General features: G+C 43.0%; 1 protein-coding gene across 2 annotated transcripts in view; it reads right to left on the reverse strand.

Annotated features, from left to right (window-relative positions):
* Nucleotides 1-16,349, reverse strand: part of CDK5RAP3 (CDK5 regulatory subunit associated protein 3) — a 52,655-nt gene that overhangs the window by 22,828 nt on the left and 13,478 nt on the right. For both annotated transcript variants that reach the window (XM_040331325.1, XM_040331324.1), the window contains exons 2-5: nucleotides 12,360-12,405; nucleotides 9,617-9,748; nucleotides 6,209-6,309; nucleotides 2,304-2,352 (exon numbers count right to left, since the gene is read on the reverse strand). In XM_040331325.1, coding sequence (XP_040187259.1) covers nucleotides 2,304-2,352; nucleotides 6,209-6,309; nucleotides 9,617-9,748; nucleotides 12,360-12,405 — 328 coding nt within the window. The remainder of the gene's footprint in view (nucleotides 1-2,303; nucleotides 2,353-6,208; nucleotides 6,310-9,616; nucleotides 9,749-12,359; nucleotides 12,406-16,349) is intronic.

Genomic DNA, 16,349 nt, shown 5'->3' on the forward strand with positions numbered 1-16,349 from the left:
GCTGATACTTCTGGATGATCAGGTGGTGTTGGAAATGGTTTACGCATTTTGAAGGAGACCCCTTGTTGGAAGCAACCTGGGGTAGTCTGGAATTTCTTGCTGGCTCCTTTGTGTCTATGACAATAAGATGAGAATCAGTGATTCTACAAGCAAGCTTCAAAGAGATCCAGGGCTCATGGAGATATGGGCAATACTGCCACCCAGAGACCAATATCTCTGGCAAATATCTCATTGGACAAGATGCAAGTGGGGGTGGTTATGAGTGGGGATGTATGATCAGGTAACAAGCTCACAAAGAAGGAATTCAGTCTCTACTTCATTGAAGACCTATGCTGAAGCCACATGGCTCTCTGGAAGGCATGATGGCTTGGGCCTAACCATGCGGCCCAGGCCTTCTTTCTTTAACATCTGAGACCAGCCGATGAAGAGTATCTAGGGGATGTGTTAAGTATCTTTCATTATTATTATTATTATAGACTGTATAGATATCTGTTGTTAGAATATGATATTCCTATTTTAAAGGAAATAAATGTAACGTATGTTTTACTAAGCAACTGCGTCTGTCTTCAAAGCTAGCATTATAGCATTAGGCCTAGCATACTCTGGAAATATATTAGTTAATAAAGGGACATACAAATACAATGAATACATAGATGCAATATACTATAGGTTACAAGAGAGTGTATATTATTGTATCGATTACATCACCCCTCTTCCTCCAAGCCAAAGTAATGAATCAATAACTCTGAGAAAGAGCGGTCTCCCTTGAAACGCGTAAGTAACACCCCCTGGTCTTCCAGGAATTATCGGCCATCTACATCTGACCTGAGGGTGATTGTTCGCATCAGCCTGTGTTGTGATATGCCTTTATACCACATTTGTATGAGAGTAGAACCATTGTTGCTTTTATTTGAAACAAAATTTACTTTGTTAATGCGCCCTTCTCTCGTTATTTTTCTGTCCTAAGGATACCCATTATCCCAAGGAGGGCATCAGGACCACTGGTGTAGAAGTTGCCTGTACAATGCATCCCCGGGCTTACTACTCGAGCGCAGAAGAATTACTTTGAAACATAGAAACATCCTCATCAGTAACTTTTATTGGGTAAACTTCAATATGATGAGGACAACAAGGGGAAACAAAGCCACTGCAACACTCTGATATCAACACAACAAACTCTATAGAAATACTGGGAAAACCAGATTGATCAATTTCCTAAAACACAAGGCTCCATGCACACTAGCGTTATTTTAAGCTCCGAGAAGCTGTTTTTAGAGGAGCTAAATAGTGTTATCCTATGTGTCCATGCACACTACTGTAGGCCATTTGCATGTTTTGAGCTTCAGTGTCTCGAAGCAGGAAAAAAAACACGTTAAAGCGGGGGTTCGCCCGAAAAAACATTTAACAGTAGATTGAGGCCAATTACGGGAAGCACAATCAGGTGTTTTTTTTTAAATCAATGCAGTACTTACCGTTTTAGAGATAGATGTTCTCCGTCGCTTCTGGGTATGGTCTTCGGGACTGGGCGTTCCTATTCGATTCACAGTCTTCCGACAGTCGCATACAGCGCGTCACGCGTTGCCAAAAGAAGCCGAACGTCGGTGCGGCTCTATACGGCGCCTGCGCACCAACGTTCGGCTACTTTCCGAAACTCGTGACGCGCTGTATGCGACGGTCGGAAGGCTGTCAATCAAATAGGAACGCCCAGTCCCGAAGACCATACCCGGAAGCGGCGGGAGAACATCTATCTCTAAAACGTTAAGTACTTCATTGATTTAAAAAAAAAAAAAACACCCGATTGTGCTTACCGTAATTAGCCTCAATCTACTGTAAAAAAAATAGTTTTTCGGGTGAACCTCCACTTTAAATGCTCCTAACAGCTATTTTCGAGCAGTTATTTTTTTATGTAAAGTGTAAAAATAAAAATGCTAATAAAACGCTAACACTCCTAAAACGCTACTAGAAGCTGGCACAAAAACATTATCAGCCAGCTTTTTAGTGTTTTTTGAGCTTTTTACAAAAACACTAGTGTGCACAGAGCCTTACAAATTCACAAATTAGAAGTTTTCAGCTACTTTTGATATAGAACACCGCAATACTAATATTATACAAGATTTATATAGCGTCTACAGTTTGTGCAGCGCTTTACAACACGAGGCAGACAGTACAATTACAATACAATTTAATACAGGACGAATCAGAGGGCCTTGCTCATTAGAGCTTACAATCTAAGAGGGAGTACAAAAGGCAAATAACATTTTATGTACAATATAAATCAAATTGCGTCGACATCTCACACTCACCCAGATATGTATTATCAGCCTGGTATAAAGATATCACCTCCTGCCAGTCCTGTTTCGGGAGATATAATACATTTGTGAAATATGAATTGCTGCAAAAACTAAATAATTGGGAACACAAGGCGAAACATAAAACAAGATGTTTTTGTATTGTTCATATATGTGTGTAGTGAAAGCAAGCTGGCTGTAAAACAGGATTCCTGCAGACTACGTTTTTGGAAGCTCGCCATTATGGCTCCCAAACAAAGTTGACGTCCTTTTTTTCCCACAAATAGAACTTTCTTTTGGTGGTATTTGATCACCTCTGCGGTTTTTATTTTTTGCGCTATAAACAAAAATAGAGCGACAATTTTGAAAAAAATTCAATATTTATTAACTTTTTGCTATAATAAATATAAAAAACTTTTTTTTCCCCCTCAGTTTAGGCCGATACGTATTCTTCTACATATTTTTGGTAAAAAAAAAAAATCGCAATAAGCGTTTATTGATCAGTTTGAAAAGTTATAACGTCTACAAAATAGGGAATAGTTTTATGTCATTTTTTATTTTACTAGTAATGGTGGCGATCAGCGATTTTTATCATGACTGCGACATTATGGCGGCCACATCGGACACTTTTGGCACATTTTTGGGACCATTGACATTTTTACAGCGATCGGTGCTATAAAAATGCATTGATTACTGTGAAAATAACACTGGCAGTGAATGGGTTAACCACTAGGTGGCGCTGTAGGGGTTAAGTGTGCCCTAGTGAGTGATTCTTACTGTAGGGGGGATGGGCTACACGTGACAAGACACTGCTTCCGATTACAGGAAGCAGTGATCACTGTCATTGTTACCAGGCAGGGGAGATGCTTGGTGTCGCTTTAACTGAAAATTGCCCGGCCATGCGACGTGGCTCCCAAACAAAATTGACGTCTTTTTTTTCCCCACAAATAGAGCTTTCTTTTGGTGGTATTTGATCACCTCTGCGATTTTTTTTTTAATTTACTTTTTGCTATAATAAATATCCCCAAAAAATATATAAAAAAAATTTCCACAGTTTAGGCCGATACGTATTCTTCTACATTATTTTTGATAAAAAAAATCGCAATAAGCGTTTATTGATTGGTTTGTGCAAAAGTTATAGCTTCTACAAAATAGGGGACTGTTTTTTGGCATTTTTATTAATAATTTTTGTTTTACTAGTTATGGCGGCGATCAGCGATTTTTATTGTGACTGCGACATTATGGCGGACACATCGGACACTTTTGACATCATTTTTGGGACCATTGTCATTTGTACAGCGATCAGTGCTATAAAAATGCACTGATTACTGTCAAAATGACACCGGCAGTGAAGGGGTTAAACACTAGGTGGCGCTGCAGGGGTTTAAGTGTTCCCTAGGTAGTGATTCTTACTGTAAGGGGGTGTGGCTACACGTGATACATCACTGATGACTGTTCCCGATCACGGGGAACGGTCATCAGTGACAGTGTCACTAGGCAGAATAGGGGAATGCCTTGTTTATGCCAAATTTAAATAGTAAATAGTAAATAGTCGTGCGGCGGTCGGCAAGTGGTTAAACAAAGTACTAATGCATGCTCCTATTGGCTATAAATAGATCAGTTTGCATTCGAACACTGTAGGGAGATGCAAGATATAGCTGAACCTCTTCGAAACCTAAGGTTAAAACAAATGTTAATGCCTAAGCACAACTTTGTAACTCTGACATGTCTTAGTAAAACCGTACATATCATCACAACTACTTAGTGCATCCAGGGGGATTATACCTTTTTTTTTTTTTTGACAAATTTGCCTTTTTATTTGGAGGTAAATGTTAAGGGATATCTCCTGATTATTTTTTTTATTATCAAAAGGAAAACTTTTTTTAAATGTAGATGTAGATTTCTTGTTACTACCATAACCTACCACCAAAGAACAACCCAAAATAAAATTATTCTGTTCCTAACAATTACAGCGATACCACATATGTGTATGTTATTTGCTGTTTGTACACATAGTGCACATTTTGATTTTTTTTTTTTTGTCCTACCTAAAATACACTGACGCAAATATGTGTATTTGTTTATTTTTTTTTTTACACACTGTTGTCTGTTTATCTTTCTCTGTGTGGAAAGAAATACAAAGTATCTTTCCTCTCCATTCAAAGACAGAGAGAGAGAAACACAGAAGCGAGATTTCACAATGACTGATCACTGCGATAGCCAATCACAGCCATCACTGCCAGTTCCGGGTCTTGATCGTTCGTACGGGACCCAGGGCTCCGGCTGAGACCCCGGTCTCTGTCGCTGTGCGGTGCACTCCCAGAACAAAGACAGATAGCATATATGCGACCTCACAAAAAAAAGCCCAGTTTGGTGAGGCCGCATATTTGCATACAGTCAGCAAAAAGGGGGTAAAAACAGTGCTGGGACAGGGAACTGGGAAAATGTCTGCCACCACAAGAGGATAACATGGTCCCCTGATTTTTGGTCACATGTCCTAAACCCATCATCATGTTGAAGAGCCTGCAGCAGCTCTGCCTTGTTGGTCCAAACATTAACAATGTCTACATTCACTTGTTAGAAGTCTGCCAACATCAGTGCCTACTCTGGGCTAAACAAATATGGTTTGAAAACAAGATGTATAGTATGTTTTCTCACTTGAAGCTTGGTGCCCTTTGTGTATTTCTTCTATACACACACACACAGTACCTCACAAAAGTAAGTACACCCCTCCCATTTTTGTAAATATTTTATTCTATCTTTTCATGTGACAACACTGAAGAAATGACACTTTGCTACAATGTAAGGTAGTGAGTGTACAGCTTGTATAACAGTGTAATTTGGTTTTGCCCTCAAAATAACTCAACACACAGCCATTAATGACTCAAAAGTGAGTACACCCCTAAGTGAAAATGTCCAAATATGGACTAAAGTGTCAATATTTTGTGTGGCCACCATTATCACTGCCATAACCCTCTTGGGCATGGAGTTCACCAGAGATTCACAGGTTGCCACTGGACCTGAAATACTGACAGAATTCTAGGATTGGTACAGGCGATTGCAATCAATGTCCAAGCTGAAAGTGAACATGAGTATTATGTATTAATAACCAAATTAAATCAGGAGCGCAACCCTGGATGACAATGAGGCTCCTGCATAAAGACTATGCATTGAGTAAGATTTGTCACCCTAGGATAGGAAGCGTGTCATTGGCAGGATCACCAGGTGAAAATAAAGAACAGAAGCCTAAAAATAAGTAAAATGCTACCAAAATTTAAGACCAGTAAGTTGCGGTATAATACATTTTTGTTTTTGGGTTTAGGTATGCTTTTAAGTGGTTCTAAAACGAAAATGTTTTTTTACCTTTTTGCATTCTCTGCATTAAAGTAAAAAAAAAATTCACACTTGCTGTGCCCCCATCCCCAACACTTACCCAAGTCCCCTATTGATCCATCGCTGTGCCCATCTGCAGGTCTTCTACCCGTGTCTCTCTTCTCACAGAATGGCATGCTGCTGTCAATCAAATACTGTGACGCACAAGGTGGGGGGCAGGGCCAAGACGTGCAGAGTGTGGACACACACAGCCCAGGTCAGAAGCGAGCCTGCATGTCTGTCCCCCATAGCAAGTGGGTTGATATGAGGGCAGACACAGAAGGGGAGCGAAGATTGCCAGCGGGGAACCCTAGAAGAGGAGGTTTGGGGCCACTCTGTGCAATACCATTGCAGAGAGTAGGTGAGCATAACAGGTTTGTTATTTTAATAAAAAAAATGCCTTTAGAAACCATTTAAGTCATGTGACCTGGAACTGAAGCACCACAGAATCTGCTGGTTATGTAAAAGGTATTTTGCTCACCCCAACGCCCATACGCTACTGTACCATCTCAGAATTATTTAATTAAGAAGCTTATTCTTTAAATCACCTTCATTCTTTGTGAAGAGTATCGTCCAAAGAGGTTCTTAGTGGCAGCTTCTGTACCCTTCAATATCTCCACAATCTTCAAACAGTGAAAGTAATTAATATCTGGAAAAACAAGGACATATATATTTAGCCTACTGCACTAATGAAATATGACAGAGATGAGCAGCCAGGTTGGAGCCAACTTCTCATTGTCTGGGAGCTATGGACAAGATCACTCAAGAGCAATGCAGACTGTGGTCCTCAAACAGCTGCCTTTTCCATCACGGACACTATGGGGGTTATTTACTAAAGGCAAATCCACTTTGCACTACAAGTGCAAAGTGCACTTGAAATTGCACTGAAAGTGCACTTGGAAGTGCAGTCGCTGTAGATCCGTGGGGGACATGCAAGGAAAAAAAAAAAACCTACATTTTAGCTTGCACATAATTGGATAATAAAATCAGCAGAGCTTCCCCTCTTTTCAGATCTACCCCTCAGATTTACAGCGACTGCACTTTCAGTGCAATTTCAAGTATACTTTGCACTTGTAGTGCAAAGTGGATTTGCCTTTTGTAAATAGCCCCCTAAGTATCAGAGCAGATATATCGTGGGTTTAGAAGCTAGGAGGTAGCCCATACAAAGACAGGTTATTGTCAGGACAGGACTTTTCTCTGCAGATTAATTGTATGAACACCTTTATTATACTGACATGACTGAATATTAGCTTTTAATACATGATTTTAACCACTTGACCTCCAAAAGATTTACCCCCTTAATGACCAGGCCATTGTTTTGCGATACGTCACTGCGTTACTTGAACTGACAGTTGCGTGGTCATGCAACCCAAATAAAATTGATGTCCTTTTTTTTCCCATAAATACATTTTCTGTTGGTGGTATTTGATCACCTCTGGAGGTTTGTTTTATGCTATAAAAACAAAAAAAGGCAGAAGATTTAGAAAAAAAAAAAATATATATATATTTTTTTATAAAAAATATCCAATACAAAATAAATAAAATGTTATCATAAATTTAGGCCAATATGTATTCTGCTATATATTTTTGATAAAAATAACACCAATAAGCATACATCGATTGGTTTGCGCAAAAGTTATAGCATCTACACACTATCGGATATTTTTATTTTATTTCCTATTAGTAATGGCGGTGATCAGCGACTTATAGCGGGATTGCCAGGGCCAGATTAAGAACATTGTGGGCCTGGTGCTGAGGATTTTGGTGGGGCCGTTTATAAATAATAAATAAAAATGCAAAACATTTTTGTTATAACAAATTAAATGAAAGAGAGAGAGGGAGGATGAGACAGAAAGGAGTGAGAGAGGGGTGAGGGGGGATTGAGGAGGAGAGAGAAAAGGGGGGGTGAGAGAGAGAGTGGGATGTGCATGAGCATGCGTGGGAATGACATCAACGCAGCCCAGTCAAGGCAAGTGACCGAAGACACAGAACCAAAAAGGAAGACCAGGTGAAGATGGAAGCGCCCGGGAACCGCCAGATTGATCACAGCGCAGCACTGGATGGCTCAGTCTGACAATTTAAGTGTACTCTAATGTGCTGTGCATACTTGTACATTGTGGCATAACCTACCTCAGGGCCTCTAAAAATGTGTAATATTAGCAAAGTTTACTAACGCTTTATTATCACAGGATCCCAGGAGCCTCTCATGGGGCCCCCTACTGACCCAGTGGCCCTTTGAGCAGTGCATAGTTGCCGACATTTTAAAAATATTTTCAGGAACAAGTGCTATATTTAGAGAAGCTGAGATCCCCAATACATCACAGTAGTAACCACAAAATTAAATGAGTACTAATAATGGTCAGAACAAATATGAGGACTGAGAAGATTTCCTTTAGTTGAACTAACAAAAGTGTGCCCATTTAGAACTGGTAACATTGAGGATATTCAGTGTAATTTTAAGAAGTGCATTTGTGGATAAGAGGCATAGGGGAGGAGTATAGATGGTAAAAAAGTGGGAAGTATGTGCAGGCGAGGTAGAGGAATGTGGAGGGTCTAACAGTGGGCACTATGTACAGGAGAGGAATGCGGAGGTTATGGCAGAAGGCACTATGTACAGGAGAGAAGTGTGGAGGTTATGAAAGTGGGCATTATGCACAGCAGAGGAGCAGTATGTACAGGAGAGGAATGTGGAGAAAAAGATAGTCGGCAGTATGTACAGGAGAGTAGTGGGGGGTATGACAGAGGGTAGTATGTATCGGAGAGGAGTGTGGAGGGTATGACAGTGGGCAGTATGTATTGGAGAGGAGTGTGGAGGGTATGACAGTGGGCAGTATGTATAGGAGAGGAGTGTGGATTGTATGACAGTGGGCAGTATGTACAGGAGAGACGTGTGTGACGTGGGCAGTATGTATAGGAGAGAAGTGTGGAGGGTATTACAGTGGGCACTATGTATAGGAGAGGAGTGAAGATGGTATGACAGTTAGCATTACGTACAGGAGAGGAGTGTGGAGGGTATGACGGTTGGCACTATGTATAGGAAAGAAGTATGGATGGTATGACAGTGAGCAGTATGTACAGGAGAGAAGAGTGGATGGTATGACAGTGAGCAGTGTCAGAATTGGCCTGGGTGGCGAGGGGTTAATTACCATAAGTAATATACAAAATAATTATTATAAGCACTGTGATCTCATCCTCTCAGTCTGCTGCAGAGTGTCAGCTTGTATTTAAACTGCTGCTCTCTATGTAGCTTCTAACAGGCTGTGCAAGCCGCCCCATATCTCTGGAACCCTAAATGATAGGAGCCCCATGGCTAGTGGTGGAGTAGGTCTTCAGCTACATACCCCCCAAATGGGGGGTCTCTGTGACCCCTGGTTGCCGAGCTACAACCCTCAAAGTCGATCTTTTTTTGTGATTTTTATTTTGGGCAAATAGGCCTATCTTGAGGAAGGGACCTGGAGCTGCAGCTCAAATAGCCCCTATATTAATTCGGCCCTGGGAATTGCGATATTACGGCAGACATTCTGACACATTTGACACAAATACAGTGATCAGTGCTAAAAAATATGCACTGTCAGGTGCGATAAAAGGGTAAACTGTGTGCCTAGCCAGTGTTTTACTACACTGTGAGAGTTGCTTTTACTAGAAGAGATGGAATGTATTCCATCTGCCTGACCTATCGGCTTCCGGCTTCCACATATATATACATATAATGTGGTCCGGAAGCGGTTAATACAGCCACAATATTTTTTACTGGTAAGAATATACTGTATGATATTAATGCCAGAGCCAATCATATGTTCAGGTATCATCTAACCTGAAGCTATGGCCCAAACCTGATGCTTACACACAATGCAGCTTTTTGCTTGCAAAGAACTAGTGTCATTGTCAGTCCAACATTTCTTAACCTAAAAATGTTTACATCTGACAATATGAACTGTCAATTATATTCCACATACATGTTCCGGACAGCAGCTTTCTGATATCCTCATGTTCCGGCATGTCCTGCAATGCTTGATTAATCTTCTCTCTGATCTGCTGTACCTTGTTCTGCCACTTGAGGGTGCAATGCCTTCTATCCACCAACCAGTCTGCAAAGGACACAAAAATAAGATAAAGAGGCATATGTGACATTATTATATAGTTTTCTTTAGAGAGTAAGGGTCCTTTCACACAGGCGTTCCGTATATCCGTTTCATCCGTTGGCGGATGAAAAACAGAAATACATGTATATCTATGGGCTAGCAGATGATCATCCAAATCAACATACTCGTTTTATTTGCGTTTACATCAAATATGGCTCCCCCCAAAATCCATACTAGACCCTTATGCGAGCATGCTCTTAACATGTCTCCCCCCCCCCCCACGAACCACTTTTTTTTTTTTTTTTAATAAAGGAAATCGTCAAAAACTTGTGTTGCGTTTTTATTAACTTTTTAGGTGAATGAGTAGTGGTCCCATGTACCCCTTACTTATTCACAATGGGGGGGCAGGTTTTGGGAGGGGCTTCCAGATTTCAATAAGCCCCCTGCCCGCAGATCCCCACAACCACCAGCCAGGGTTGTGGGGGAAGAGGCCCTTGTCTCGCTCACCCCCCTTTCCTGGCCTGCATGGTATGGTCTGGTATGGATTTGGGGGGGGAGACCCCACGCCAAGTTTATTTCTCCCTGAAATCCATACCAGAATGGAATGGATTGGGGGGAGCCACATTGTTTTTTGTAAGAATATTTAATTGCCGGTGACTTGTCCTTAAGGTTCCCCTAACGGGAAAGTTCCTTCAAGGACTGCGCAGGCGCAAACTTGCCGACGGAAATCTCCGAACCTCGCCCGGCATCCAGGCTTATTCTTTGACATCCCCGTGGTTTGGAGGATGTTAAAAAAAGAGCCAGGAGGCCGAGCGAGCCGTCCGAGCGAAGCGAGGACGTGAGGCCGACTGGCCACTTTCCTCGAAATCCACGTCGCCCTGGATGCCGGCCGAGGTTCGGAGATTTCCGTCGGCAAGTTTGCGCCTGCGCAGTCCTTGAAAGAACTTTCCCGTTAGCCAGAACCATCTCGGCAGATCACATTGCGCCTGCGCAGGAACTTTCACGATAGCCAGAACCAGCTCGGCAGATCACCGGCATGATCTTTTTACATTCAGCTGTCAGCGGGAAACCAGCTGACAGCTGACGAGTCATTGGTCTTTAAGGACATGGCAACCAGCTTCCCAGCCCGCCCCTAAAGTGGAACTCCCGCTGATCGGAACCCTTCCCCCCTCCGGTGTCACATTTGACACCTTTCAGGGGGGAGTTCGTGCAGATACCTGTCTAAAGACAGGTATTTGCACCCACTTCTGGCCACACAGTCTCGGGCAGACTGCTGGCATGACGATACCTCCCGCACCCCCCCCCCCCCCCGTTGTGTTCTGGGAACACTCGGCTCCCAGTACACAGCGGGAGCCAATCGGCAGGCGTAGCGCGACTCGCGCATGCGCCGTAGGGAACCGGGCAGTGAAGCCGGAGCGCTTCACTTCCTGGTTCCCTCACCGAGGATGGCGGGGGGCAGCAGAGTGACGAGCGATCACTCGTCCTCTGCTACGGACGGCGCTGGACTCCAGGACAGGTAAGTGTCCTAATATTAAAAGTCAGCAGCTGCAGTATTTGTAGCTGCTCGCTTTTAATATTTTTTTTTTCAGCGGACATCCGCTTTAACAACCAGCTATTGTGGGCGGGACTCCCACACGGCAACTGAGCACAACCGCATGTGATATCGACAGCAAAACCCTGGTGATAAATATTGCATATTTTTTTTACTTTCTGTTCCATTGTAAAATGGTCTTAACAGCTTTCTGGGATATTTACTGGCACATTTTTCATTTTGCTTTAAAGTGTTTGTTAAGCCTTTTAAAAAAATAAAAAAGAACTGCCAGCCGCTCTATTAGAGGCTGGCATAAAAAACTGTGTAATTCCTTTCTAAAAACTAGCATTCTAAATAGCTGCTTTTCAGCTCCAATACACGGCTACTGCAGAAGGGACCGTGATCTCCCTGTAACGTCAGCTGGGGAGATGACGTGGCGGCTCGGCTCCTCCCGCAGAAGCAATGTCTCAGAGCTGTAAAGCGGCTGTCACGTGACCGGCCTGAAGCAGCTCTAAAAAGCTATTGAGAATGCTTGTTTTTAGAGAGGCTGGCAGTGACAATTTTAGTTGTTTTTTTTTTTTCAATAATAGCGGTTGGGGGGTGGGACTGAGCAGAGACAGAGAGGGCACTGACAGGCAGGAAGGAAGGAAAGCAGCGCTGGGCAGCGTATCACGGAGGGACGCACTTTGACCACGGTGATCAGGGCTGAAAAGCACCTGGTTATCGTGGTCATTTTACAGAGGGGCATACAGGAAGTGGAGGGTTCAGGTAGTTTTTTTTACAGTTTAGAGGGGGGCATATTACACAGTACAAGCACTGTGCTGTTTAATCTGCTTTAAAGGACCAGGATCTGAATTAGTTTTGGGGGGGGGGGGGGGGATGTGTTAACAAACACGGTAAATACCGCATAGTCGTTAATTTTGTGAATTGGACATTTTTTTTATCACATGCAATAAGTTAGTGAATTTACCCTAATGATAGGAAACAGGATCAGCAGTAGTGTTTTCACAAACTAGGATTCTGAGACTTTACTGCCCCGATATACTGTATGCGAGTGTTTTAGGTGAATACATTAACCTTACTTACCCAGCAGTTTGCTGGTCTGGATGTCAATGGGCACATTCTGAATGTCCTGTGATGAAAAACAATAAGAACAAAAAATGATATCAAAATTCACTTTTATACAATGTTAGCAAAATCGTTCCCTCTTATTTTGTCTCATAAGTGACCCTGCTATTCATAATGTTATTCCTCTTGTACACGGAGGCTGTTGAAGGCGCTCATGTCACAGCTGTCTAATAGAGAATATACACTATATCAGGGGTGTCCAAACTTTTTTCAAAGAGGGCCAGATTTGATGAAGGGAACATGCGTGAGGGCCGACTATTTTGTCTGACATTCTTTGAACCATTAAAATTTGGTCTAAGTGTTTTTGCCCGAGCACTAATACACTGCCCAACAAGAATTACCTTGCCTTTGTGGCCGTGTGTGGTGAAGAGATGAGCGTGGGTGTGTTATTTGGATATACCGTATTTATCGGCGTATAACACGCACCTTCACTTTAGGAGGGAAGTTTCAGGAAAAAAAAATGCAAATAAAGAACTGTGAAGCAAAATAAGGGTCATTGCCCATCAATGCAGCCCAATCAGTGCCATGAATGTAGCCTCGCCATTGCCATTAATGCAGCCTCTCCATTGCCATGAATGCAGCCTGATCGATGCCCATCTGCAGCCTCTAAGGGGAGGGGGGGCGGGATGAGCAAGTTGTTTAGGTGTGTCGCCCATCCATTAGCATCACACAAGTCATTCCAGGATTAATGAATTTTTGTAAAACATCCTTTTTTATCTGATAGGCGGTCAAGGTGAATTTTTAGCATTCCCCCAAATGCCCCTTAAAGCCCAACTTCAGCCTTTTCTTTGAGTTTTTTGCACAGTTGTAGCAGCTCCTCTCCTGTAATGAAATGGCCTAATGTGATTTTGCTTCTCACAATTAACATTAGAAGTTGGAGTAATCCAGATAGAGGCTACCTCATTTCCTGCTGGAAGGAACTTGTCTCCCTAGCTGAACTGTCCCTGGCTATTCCCTTTCATTTATTGAACTTCTCTTCTGCCAATCATGAAGGCTTAGCATCCAGTGATACTTTTTTTTATGTACTCGCCGATACCGAATACCGATACTTTTTTTTAAATGTGTCCCCAAATGCAGCCATGTCCCCCCACAAATGCAGCCATGTCCCCCCCACAAATGCAGCCATGTCCCCCCCCCACAAATGCAGCCATGTCCCCCCCCCCACATATGCAGCCATGTCCCCCCACATATGCAGCCATGTCCCCCCACATATGCAGCCATGTCCCCCCCCCATATGCAGCCATGTCCCCCCCCATATGCAGCCATGTCCCCCCCCCCATATGCAGCCATGTCCCCCCCCCATATGCAGCCATGTCCCCCCCCATATGCAGCCATGTCCCCCCCCATATGCAGCCATGCCCCCCCCCATATGCAGCCATGTCCCCCCACATATATGCAGCCATGTCCCCCCACATATATGCAGCCATGTCCCCCCACATATATGCAGCCATGTCCCCCCACATATATGCAGCCATGTCCCCCCACATATATGCAGCCATGTCCCCCCACATATATGCAGCCATGTCCCCCCACATATATCCAGCCATGTCCCCAAACATATTGCAGCCATGTCCCCCCACATAAATGCAGCCATGTCCCCCCACATATATGCAGCCATGTCCCCCCACATATATCCAGCCATGTCCCCCCACATATGCAGCCATGTCCCCCATACCTAATGATGATGCCGCCGCCGCCGCGTTAATCACCGTGCGGCGAACATTACAGGCAGCTTTTGTTTGAATAGCTGTTTTCCCTGCCACGCCGTGTAAAGGACACTCCCCCTTGCTCGGGATTGGACAGATCCGTCCCAGGGGGAGTGTCTATATACGGCGCGGCGGGCAAAACAGCTATTCAAACTAAAGGTGCCTGTAATGTTCGCCGCACGGTGATTAACGCGGCAGCGGCGGATTTGCGATATACTGCGGCAAGTATTCTATTTAGGCATCGGGGGTATTTGCGGGAGTACAAGTACTCCCGCAAATACTCGGTATCGGTACCGATACCAATACTGGTATCGGTATCGGGACAACCCTAGTTTTAATGAAGTTATCTGAAGCTCCTTCCACCAGCCATGATCTGCCTGGAATGCATAGAGAAGCACTGAGACATCACTGAGTCAAAAATATGGTAGATAATAAAAACAGAGAGGTTTTATTAAATCAAATCCGTTAGCATGTTAATAAGCAGAGTAACCTTCAGCACCCCTTTTGGGTGAAGTTCTGCTTGTCGGCATCCTCCTCTGCCACTTTTGGGGGGGTACCTGGTTTTGACAGGTACCACTCCCACTTCAGATTAGATCAGATCGCTGCAGAATTTCGGCCCTCTCTGCTTCCCCGGCAGCCTTCTGGAACACATCACAGGTCCCAGAAGACTGCAGGACCATTCAAAAAGCGCAACACGGCTCACGCATGCACATAAGGAAACCGCAAGGCTTCACTGCCGGTAGGGGCGAAACAACTAATCGATTAGGAAATTAATCGATTACTATTTTCATAATAGATTAATCGGCCAGTAACATAATGGGGGTTAAAAAAATAAAATTAGCCCTTTATAGTACAAAAAGGGCAAATAATCGCTACTGTAAATATTACTTTCACTGTTCCACAATAAAATAAAAAAATTAACCCCTTACAGTAGCGATTATTTGCTCTTTTTGTACTATAAAGGCATAATTTTAGTCTAACCCCATTAGGTTACTAAAAGTCTTGGGCCTGGGTCACACCTCTGTGTTTTTTGGTGCTTTTTGCAGAAACACACTCCAGTTCATTTACATGGTTTCCTATGGGACACGTTGACAGCTATGCTTTTTTCAGCTGCTGCGTATTTGGAAAGGTTTAAAGACTTTTTACTTGGTTCAATATACTTCAATGGAGAAGCTGCAGAAGGGCATGTAATGTGTTTATTGATTTGATTTGTTTTTTGATTTGCCCAACAACAAACTGGCCCAAAAAAAGCATAAAAATGAAAACTTGCAAATCGCAGCAAAACTGCATAAACAGATCAAAAGCAAATTGCATAGGTCTGTACTGAGCCTTATGCTGGCCACACGGATCAATTTTCAGACCAGAATATCCATAGGAAAAATCTTTGTACATTCGCTGAATGAAAGAATGGTGTTTGAAATTTTCACTTGCTTTTAACATTCAGTTTTAAAATGAATGTAAATTCTGAATGAAAATCACATACACTGTCTGAGAATTCCTTTCACCAAGAAGTTTTCTATTATTTCTAATAATGATATCCGATGATATTTACCAGATTCTGCCTCTAATAGTATATTCAGTAAAGAAAAGACAAAAAGCCAAATAGACAAATAGAACAAAATACAAGCTGCCAGTGTTCTACAGCTCCTCCTTCTGGTATTATGAGGAATTGCACTTTCCTTGCCATTTCAAATTCTTATCTGCCATAATAAATGACGATGGATCTGTGGGTCGCCCGCACAGAGGAATAATTGGGAGCAGTGCGTCCATCCCAGCATTGAAGGCCCCTTTCACACTTGCAACTTTTCATGATTCATGATTCCCAATGAAAAACATTTATATTTGGGTGACTTCAAAGTAGTCCCTGTACTACTTCAGTCCGACTTTGATGCAAGTTTAGGTCCATAGACCTCAAGTTTACACAGACATTCCCCGAAATCGCATCAAAAACACATGACTTTCAAGTCACGACAGTGTGAAAGGGGCCTTAGGGATTGATATCTGTGCGATGCGATTTCAGCCATACAAACTGTATGGCTGAAATCGCATCGCATTTGCACCTAAATGGTGCAGGACCCTTTTTTTGGTCCGCACTGGAATCGGATCGCATGGGTGTTCACACCTATGCAATCCTATTTCTGCACCATTTTACAGTTCGCACTGCGATCTGGGAACCGATCTTGGGGTGTCAACCTTACATTGACACCCGTAGCGGTTCGCAGATTTCAGTGTGGACCACTGT

The sequence above is a fragment of the Rana temporaria genome, chromosome 12 (assembly GCF_905171775.1).
Source record: "Rana temporaria chromosome 12, aRanTem1.1, whole genome shotgun sequence".
Taxonomy (NCBI): domain Eukaryota; kingdom Metazoa; phylum Chordata; class Amphibia; order Anura; family Ranidae; genus Rana; species Rana temporaria.